Below are 9668 nucleotides of genomic sequence, written 5' to 3'. Positions count from 1 at the left end.
CCCTAATCTTAGGATCTTCATCAGCATTCCTCTTCGAAAATATACAGAATCTCAATAAGCCCATTGACCTTCTGCAGAGATTTACCTTTGGAATCTGGGCGCCGCACTGGCATCTTTGCCAACCAAGTTGCCGCTGCCCTTCTCGCCAAAATTGGCTCCTTCGCCCCAATGTGGCGACTCTTCCAGCTGCCCTTCTCGCCAAAATTGGCTCCTTCGCCCCAATGTGGCGACTCTTCCAGCTTCAACATTGTCTTTGTCCCTTGCTCTAGGTTTCCCCTGCTACTTCTTGGGGTTAGACATATTCTCACCAGAGCCAAGTCAGCATCATCGCTAAGCGACAATCCCTCTTCATGGGTTAGACATATTCTCACCGAAGCCAAGGCAGCATCGCCGCTGAGCGGCGATCTCTCTGCAGTTTTCGATGGCCAAGAAAGTGTTTCTCTACGCCTCCTCTGAACCAGGTTGTTAACATCTTCACGAAAAGTGTTTCTCAACCTCTTTGAATTTTTCAGATTCAAGCTTCACGTTCGTTTAAATCCGACGCTTAGCTTGCGGTGGGGTGTTAAGGATATTTAGTAATAAATTATAGTTTACCATATATATTAGATTTGATATTTTATTATAAGGCAAATATCTAACATTTGCCTTATTACTATAGGTATCTTTCCATTTATTGTTATTTCCATTTATTACTATTTCCATATCCTTGTAATTTATTTGATTATAAATAAGATAACTTTCACACCATTTAGGTGTGGTGGATTAATCAAACATTCACAGGTATCTGATTTTGTATCCCCGAGGAGCGTAGAGGAATAGGAAAACGACAATATGAATTATAAATCAGAATTGGAGGAGATGTCCAAATCACATAAAAATCGAAACTAATTTATTGCCACAAATAAGTAGTAGTAATGGATGCCCACATTTCGTTATTCATACCTTTATGTATTCCCAATTTTTAGTTTCTTTTTCATTATTTTTTTGGAAAAATTTAGTTATTAATGCTTAACTGATTAATTGGTGTATATACTATTTAAAAAAAATAAAAGAAAATATACCAAATTTTATGCAACTTTGACAATGTGAACAAATAAAAGGCCAATAAAGGAAAGGATGCAAATGGAACATGGAAAAAATAGTTTTTTAAAAAGGGTGAAATGGACACTGTGGGAACAAGCTATTAAAAGGCATTTTCAGTGTGTTTTTGACATAAAATCCGTGTTACCCCAATACTGTCCTTTTCAACAACTCTTCTTGTTTCCCAATTTCTGTTTTAAACGCCAACAACTTTACAATAACTACTTATCTTTGCCTCTTAAAATATTATAATTATATGAGGTAACAAGTGTTAATAAGAGCATGAGGAAATTGCAGGGTAGCAGACAAAAATGAGATGGGCCGGGTTGTGTCACAGTATCCAAACGTAAGAAATTCAGAATATGGGCCACAGGGCATCATGGGCTCGTATGCCAAAGGGCCCATCCACTCAATTTTTAGTAACAAAATTCTACCATAATTGAACCCTAATTTCTTGATTACGATTGTAGGGAGGAATCGACTGAAAGACCCTCCAAACACGCAGCTAGACAACGATGGAACTAGAAGTAGCTGTCAGGTGGCAATCTGAGCCACGTATTAAGCCTACGTGTACGATTGTAATTAGTTTGCGTTGAGGAAATTTCACTGGTTTTCCATTTTCCTTGAGAGTAGGGCTGACATGGAAGTCCTTTGGGAAAGGAAAAAGAAAGACGACTGGAAAGTCTGGAACGCGGGAATGGCACAATAAAGTCCATTGACTTACAGGCACACTTCCATGGGCCAAGTTGAATGCCCATGTCCTTGTCTTCAACCAATACCCACAAACCACTTCCCTCATCTTCCTCGAAAATTCTTTAACATTTCCCTCATCACCCGTCACCACCACCGCCCAACCTCCCATCTCTTCCGCCTTTTCCTCGCCGATTCAGTTGCCCCATCCACGCCATGCCCTGCCACCGGGCTTGTCTTGGGTCCCGATACCATTTTAAATTTTGTTATACACTCTGTACTCCTAACTGTTCCCTTCTATGTTCTCCAAAGCCACCGCCGCCGCATCTGCCTTTGCTTCCGTCTTCCGGTAACCCACCCCGCCCCCATCCCTCGGGAAAGACTCTACTTCTTCTCAGTTTGATCTCCACAGCTACTTTAGTCGTCGCCATCTTCATGCTTTGTCTTCTTGTCAAGAAATTGAAGGAGTATCGTAACTCCAGACAGAACGGGCCGCCTCTGTTCGATGTCCACAGAGAGAACCTCCCCGATGACGATGAAGAAGGACCCGTCCTTGACCACCACGTATGGTACATCAACACCGTCGGTCTCCAGCAATCGATCATCGATTCAATCACCATGTTCAAGTACAGGAAGGACGAGAAACTAATCGAAGGATCAGACTGCTCGATCTGCCTCGGGGAGTTTCAAGACGACGAGAGCCTTCGACTGTTGCCTAAATGCAGCCACGCCTTCCATGTTCCCTGCATCGACACGTGGCTGAGATCGCACAAAAACTGCCCCCTTTGTCGTGCTCCAGTGCTGTCCAACTCCGCCGCCCCTAATTTAGTCCCCATCGAACCTATCGGAAACCAGCCGCCGGCGATCGAAGATACCCAAATGGAAACAGAGGCCGTCGAGGAAGAAAACAGAGGAAATGAAAACAGTGGAGAAGGGGGTAGCAATAGTGGAGGGAATTCTGAAATTCCCATCAAAGGGCTGTCTCGGACTTTGAGTGATTTGACTGAGAATCAAGTTCGCGAGGCTGTGGAAGACGAAGGACAAGCGATAAGAAGGTCGGTTTCTATGGATTCAGTTTCTGCAATGGCGATTTATCAGGCGACGGCCAAAATACAAATTCCAGAAGAAGGTTCTTCTTCAAGTGGGGCGTTAGTGGAAGTGAAGAATTCAGTCTCTTCGAGGAATGTTCCCTTTCCAAAGCGGGGAGTCGGAAATCAGAGCTTGTATAATCTCGTGAAGAGCATTCCATTTGGGCGTTCTGTGCAAAAGGGTGGGATCTCGATGAAAATGTTAAGTTCGGGTAGAAGGAAGATACATTGGGCCAGGCATTACAGAAGCCAGAGCTCGGTCCTTCCGATGTGAGAAATAAAGAAATCTTAATGTCTGCGGAAGTCACAATCTTTTCTGTACAGTTCCAAGAAGCTGCCCTGCTCCTACACGTGTCTGATAAGGTGTTCAAGCTGCTGCAACTCTGGTCTGTTCTGTTGGGGGTTTTTTTAAAAGGTAATATACGAATAGAATAAATGAAGAAGAAGATGGGCTTATTTATTTATCTCAATGCCTCGGCTTTTGTGACATTCCTAGTTATCTGCACATTCACAAACGAGGGCTGCTGATTTGAATTATGGATGATAAAAGTTAGTTTTAGAAGTAAAAATGTATTTTTGGCTACACTACACTACATTATTGTACGGGGAAGATCTCTACTTGACGTGAGCTGCACGCTAGTATGGAGTTTTATTCTCTACAAACTCATATGCAATAAACTAGTTCGAAGATGAATATGGTATTTAGATGATTTTCTTACTGATTCCATTCCTGTTTGGCGCTTTTATGCCACTTGGTGACTTGAACGCTCATCCTTGGTAGGCCGTGTGGCCAGTCTCGTCTTATTAGTGAATCATGATTTAGTAACCATGTTCGATCCCACATGATAAATGTCACGACCCCAAATTAAGCCGTGACTAACATTGTATGACATGTAATGCATAAACGAGAAATTCAAGGAAATCATTTGTTTCAAAAGAAAAACATATCTTTATTAGAAGGACATAAGTGCCTAGGTAAAAGAAAAACAAGGAAAGGAACATGTGAGACAAAGTGTACTATTTAGTAAACTAGACTGACGCCCCGGGACACGCTTCCTCTGTGACAACCCACATCGATCGACGCGCCCTCTCTTGACTCGACGCCTCACGTACCTGAAAAAAAAAAGTATAAAGGGAATGAGTATAAAAATTATACTCAGTAAGCCACCTACTTGTAGGCTCTTACCGCACCCTAAACTTAGCAGACGATCACGGGCTTTCCTTTGGCTCTAGAACAACTGAAATCGGGCCTTACCTCATTAGGGCTTTCTCTCTTGGAACTTATCCCTTTGGTCCTCTTTGGTTCCTAGACCTTTTATTTAAACCCATAGAGTTCCTTTTATGCTAACCTGTGTTGGACTGGTGCCTTACGAGTGGCTACCTCGGCATGGGTATGAGATTATCTGGGGTCTTGCCTAGGAAGTGAGCTGCAACCCCCTAGACCCATGATAATCCCCCTGTATTTGGGAGGGCTACCTCCCCTATTCCATCCAGCTAAACGGTCAATTACGACGTGGGTATCCCGTTTCCCATACTAAACGGCTATCGAGCAGTCGAGTCCTGATCAGGAACCCGCTGGTCCCCCACGAAGCTATATCACCATCCACACACAAGTAGCTTAAGGGTACTCTAAGGATGTTTCATGTGCCGTGATGGTCTGATAAACTAATAGGGAAAGGTTAAGTCGATCCCTTGATGGTTTGTCGCTCTAACCATTGTCTTCTAGTCTTATTCATAAAGGTGGCCCTAAAAATAACCGAGTACGTACATAACTATTATCCAAAAACCTCAAACATATTTCATGCAAAGTAATCATACAAGCTCGACGGGGTGATAACATCCATCAATTCCCGGAGCACAGAGTTCGCAAATTTTCCATTCTCCATTCAGCAAAAAGATATACATATGCATAAAATAAAGTGGGAATTAAGAGCATATAAGCAGTATCCAAGTAACTCTCATAACAAATCACAGCATACATCTTACGTTCAATAAACTATTTCCTACGAACATTTACGGGAAAGCTACAACCTAAAATATTCAGACTAGCATGCATGCATCCCAAGCGGTTCCTACAAGTATTACTTCCTAAATTCCGTGTGGCGACTTACTTGGATGCTACGTGCCCTTACGCAGCGTTTCCACACACTTGGCGTAACGAGAGGGGGTGATTTTTCCTCAATAAGGTCCTATTTCATACAAACAAATGGAGTTAGGATATGAATCAGGGGAAACTAGGGAAAACAGAAGCCGATCGGGCCAAAAACAGCTTACACGCGCCTCCACGCGCCAGTCACGCGCTGGGGAGCAGCCACTCGCGGGTTCCACGCGCGAGTGTCACGCGCCCAGAAATTCCTGCAGTCGCGGGTCGCGGGTTCGGGTCGGAAGCGGTGATTCGGGTGGACCGCGGGTCGTCAACTGGATTCGGTTCGCCGTGCGGGTATCGGGTCAGCCAAGGAGCGCGGGTCGGGTCGCGGAGCCAGGGACGCGTGTCGCAGGAGCGCTGGAGCCGCGTTTTCCCAGGCGGCGCTCGACGCGTGTCCGGGGGCGATTGGCGCACGCGGCCCTCTGGTTGGTTGACGCGTGGCACGCCGGCGGCTTCTCTCTCCTCCTACCAGAAAATCAAGGCTTCCGATTAGTTTTTCCGAGGTTTCTTTCCATTTTCTATCTTTCGATTCTTAACCCAAACAGAGGTGGTTTCTTCAACAAAGTTATAGATCATCTATCAACCTACGTGCCAATATTATTTTCTTGATTTTTGCTTAGTCACACGATGAGTTTCGAGCGTCGAAAAGAGGTTCGGTAACAACCTTACCGTTCTTGGATAGTCTCTCAGATCTCGTCGTTCCGTCCGTTTCCCTCACCAAGATCGGTAGCGAATCCTCCCTGGACAAAGGTAGTAGACTTAACCATTCTACTCCTAAACAAAGATCTAAGATCTGGAAGGTATAGTTCGAAATCTTACTTTGCGGGTTTTCTTTCTGATCTTGAGGAAGGAGGAGGAAATCTCCACACGAGTTCTTACTTCACTCCAAGAAGGGCTCCAGAGTACAGGTCTTGGTAGGAAATGGATTCCGTCGGCGACTCTCCGACGAAAACTCCGGCAAACCAGTTTTCTCTCTCAAACTTTCTCTCAGTTCTTCTCTCTCACTCTTCTTCTTTTGCAGGTAATCTGAGGAGGACGCTCAAGACCCCTATAATGGGCTGAGGGGTAAAATGTCCTTTTTGCCCCTCAGCCTTTTTTTTTTTGGACGTTACAAACTCTCCCCTCCTTAAAAACTTTCGTCCCCGAAAGTTGGTATCCCTTGGAAGAGTTCGGGATAGGTTCTCCTTACGTCTTCTTCTCGTTCCCAGGTTGCCTCCTCGTGTCGATGGTTACCCCATGCGACTTTTACCAAGGGAATAACTTTGTTGCGCAGACGCCTAGTGTCTCGAGCCAGAATTTTGCTGGGTCTTATCTCGTAGGACAAATCTTCCCGAAGAGGGAGGGTTTCGTGTTCAATCACGTGAGTAGGGTCTGAGGTGTACTTTCGCAGCATAGATACGTGGAACACGTTGTGAACGGCGGCAAGGTTTGGTGGTAGAGCAATCTTATACGCCACGGCCCCAACTCTCTCTAGAATCTCGAAAGGGCCTACAAACCTTGGGCTTAACTTCCCTTTCTTTCCAAACCTCATCACCCCTCTCATAGGGGCTACCTTCACGAACACATGGTCACCCACCTCGAACTCGAGGTCCCTTCTACGCAAATCTGCATAGCTCTTCTGCCGGCTTTGTGCAGTGAGGATTCTTTGCTTAATTTTCTGCACTGCCGCGTTGGTGACCTGAACTAACTCCGGTCCCAGTAGCTGCTGCGTGCCTACTTCTTCCCAAAATACTGGTGTTCGACACCTACGCCCATACATCGCCTCAAAAGGGGCCATCTGGATGGTCGCTTGATAGCTATTATTATAAGCAAACTCTATCAGAGGTAGATGTTCATCCCAGCACCCAGCGAAATCCAAGACACAAGCTCGCAACATATCTTCCAAAATTTGATTCAATCTTTCAGTCTGTCCGTCCGTCTGAGGATGGAATGCTGTACTAAACCTTAACTGAGTCCCCAATGCTTTTTGGAGGCTTTTCCAGAACTGAGAGGTGAATCTAGTGTCCCGATCAGACACTATAGACACCGGTACACCATGCAAGCGTACTATTTCTCTGATATACAGCTGAGCCCACCGATCCACACGATAAGTGGTTTTGCCTGGGATGAAGTGAGCCATTTTGGTAAGTCTATCAACAACTACCCAGATTACGTTGAAGTTCTGCTTAGTCTTGGGCAAGCCTGAGATAAAATCCATGCAAACTGCTTCCCATTTCCATTGCGGAACCTTTAGGGGTTGTAGCAGTCCTGCTGGACGCTGCCTCGGGGCCTTCACCTGCTGACAGGTCAAGCATCGGCTTACAAATTCTGCTATCTCCTTTTTCATCCCTGGCCACCAATAACATCCCTTAAGATCCTGATACATCTTTGTACTTCCAGGGTGGAACGTATAAGAAGTATCGTGAGCTTCTGTCATAATATCCTTAAGAATTTTCTTGTCACGGGGAACGCATAAGCGATTTTTCCACAGCAGACCCCCATCTGAAGAGATTGAGTACCCCTCTGGTCTTTCAATCTCCGTCTGATTCCACAGCTTTTCAAGGTGTTCGTCAGACCTCTGAGCGTCAATAATCCGTCTTCGTAAGGTAGGTTGCATGGTCATTTGTGTTATCTGAGCAGTACCACCTTTGATTACAACATCGATTCCAGCCCTCTTCATCTCATCCTGTATTCTCTCCTGCTTAGTGATCATAGCGGAAGTATGAACTGCCTTTCTGCTCAATGCGTCCGCCACAACATTGGCCTTGCCTGGATGATACAGGATCTCGATGTCGTAATCTTTTACTAATTCCAACCATCTCCTCTGCCTCATGTTAAGTTCCTTTTGCGTAAATAGGTACTTGAGACTTTTGTGATCGGTGAATACTTGAATTTTCTCTCCATACAGATAATGTCGCCACGTCTTTAGTGCAAACACCACTGCTGCTAACTCGAGGTCATGAGTAGGATAATTCTTTTCATATTCCTTCAGTTGTCTGGAAGCATAAGCTATCACTTTACCCTTCTGCATGAGCACGCATCCAAGACCTTTTCCCGATGCGTCGCTGTACACCACAAGATTTCCTGATCCATCAGGGACTGTGAGGACTGGAGCTGTCACTAACCTCTCCTTGAGTTCCTGGAAGCTCTGCTCACAGGCTGATGTCCACAAAAAAGGCTTGCCTTTCTTAGTTAACTGAGTCAGTGCTGAAGATATCTTGGAGAAATCCTGGACGAACCTTCTGTAGTAACCAGCTAGTCCCAGAAAACTCCGTACCTCAGTGACTGTGGTCGGTCTTGGCCACTTCATCACTGCCTCAATTTTAGCTGGGTCTACTGTGATTCCTCTACTCGACACCACATGACCCAAAAACGCTACCTCAGACAGCCAAAATTCACACTTGGAAAACTTAGCGTACAGTCGCTGTGTTCTTAGTATGGTCAGAACTTTTCTCAAATGCTCTTCGTGCTCTGCCTCTGATTTGGAGTACACCAGGATATCATCAATAAACACTATAACAAAAGTGTCTAAAAATTCTTTAAACACTCTGTTCATTAATTCCATGAAGACGGCTGGTGCATTGGTAAGTCCAAAGGACATGACGAGAAATTCATAATGTCCATAGCGACTTCTAAAAGCTGTTTTGGGAATATCTTCTTCTCTTATTCTCAATTGATGGTATCCTGACCTCAAGTCAATTTTAGAGAATACCGATGCTCCCTGCAGCTGGTCAAACAAGTCGTCGATCCTCGGAAGGGGGTACTTATTCTTTATGGTGACCTTATTCAAATCTCTGTAATCTATACACAGGCGCAGGGATCCATCCTTTTTCTTGACAAACAGGACAGGGGCTCCCCAGGGCGACACACTGGGTCGTATGAAACCCTTATCCAATAGGTCCTGTAACTGTTCCTTCAATTCCCTGAGTTCTGCAGGTGCCATTCTGTAGGGTGCTTTGGAGATCGGCGCAGTTCCTGGTTCTAGGTCGATCCCGAAGTCAACTTCCCTAACAGGGGGCAAACTTGACAAATCCTCAGGAAAAACATCAACAAATTCCCTGACAATGTGCACTGACGAGACTGCCTGTTCAACACTGCTATCTAGGGTCACACTAGCTAAAAATGCACTTGCACCACCGCGGATCATCTTTCTAGCTTTAAGTGCAGTTACGACACTTGGGGTTCTTTTGGAAGTGGCTCCCTTATATGAAAAACTATCCCCTGACGGAAGTCTGAAAGTAACTATTCGAGTTTCACAATCAATAAGAGCACGATTCTCGCCTAGCCAATCCATACCCAAAATGATGTCGTAGTCTTGCATGCTTAAAACTATTAAAGTAGCTTCTAAGACTCGTCCCGACACTGTCACATTACCCCTTTTAACTCTATGCGTAGCCATTAATAACTCGTGAGCAGGGGTGGACACTGATAGAATGGTCTCCAAGGGTTCTTTTTCTAGGTGTGCTAGGTCAACGAATTCCTCGGACACAAATGAGTGTGTAGAACCCGAATCAAATAGTACAAAAGCTAAGTGATCAAAGACTGGTAGCGTACCTGTAACAACCGCGTCAGGTGCATCGGCCTGCCTGCCTGTAGTTGCATGGGCTACAGCTCGCCCCTGCTGCTGTTGGGCACCCCGACCCCTTTGATTCTTTGCTACAGGTCGATTAGTGACATCGTCTCTC

General features: G+C 45.2%; 1 protein-coding gene and 1 long non-coding RNA gene across 2 annotated transcripts; one reads left to right on the top strand and one right to left on the bottom strand.

Annotated features, from left to right (window-relative positions):
* Positions 1 to 1901: 1901 nt before the first annotated feature.
* Positions 1902 to 3285, top strand: LOC111453059 (E3 ubiquitin-protein ligase RING1-like). Its single transcript, XM_023094003.1, has one exon. It carries the CDS (start codon positions 1987 to 1989, stop codon positions 3130 to 3132), a length of 1146 nt encoding a protein of 381 aa, XP_022949771.1. The 5' UTR covers positions 1902 to 1986; the 3' UTR covers positions 3133 to 3285.
* Positions 3286 to 3735: 450 nt separating this feature from the next.
* Positions 3736 to 9662, bottom strand: LOC111453064. The gene is made up of 2 exons (XR_002712214.1): positions 9538 to 9662; positions 3736 to 3971 (listed from the first exon to the last, which is right to left on the bottom strand). It is a non-coding gene; the product is annotated as an uncharacterized LOC111453064 (long non-coding RNA).
* Between the last annotated feature and the right edge of the window lie 6 nt (positions 9663 to 9668).

The sequence above is a fragment of the Cucurbita moschata genome, unplaced genomic scaffold, assembly GCF_002738365.1.
Source record: "Cucurbita moschata cultivar Rifu unplaced genomic scaffold, Cmos_1.0 Cmo_Scf00015, whole genome shotgun sequence".
In the NCBI taxonomy this organism is placed as follows: Eukaryota; Viridiplantae; Streptophyta; class Magnoliopsida; order Cucurbitales; family Cucurbitaceae; genus Cucurbita; species Cucurbita moschata.
Note: the sequence above shows the minus strand (reverse complement) of the source record. Positions and strands in the feature narration are given on the sequence as shown.

Bases quoted from the DNA above. Each gene is read 5' to 3' on its own strand.
- LOC111453059 (XM_023094003.1), top strand. From the start codon at position 1,987: ATGCCCTGCCACCGGGCTTGTCTTGGGTCCCGATACCATTTTAAATTT.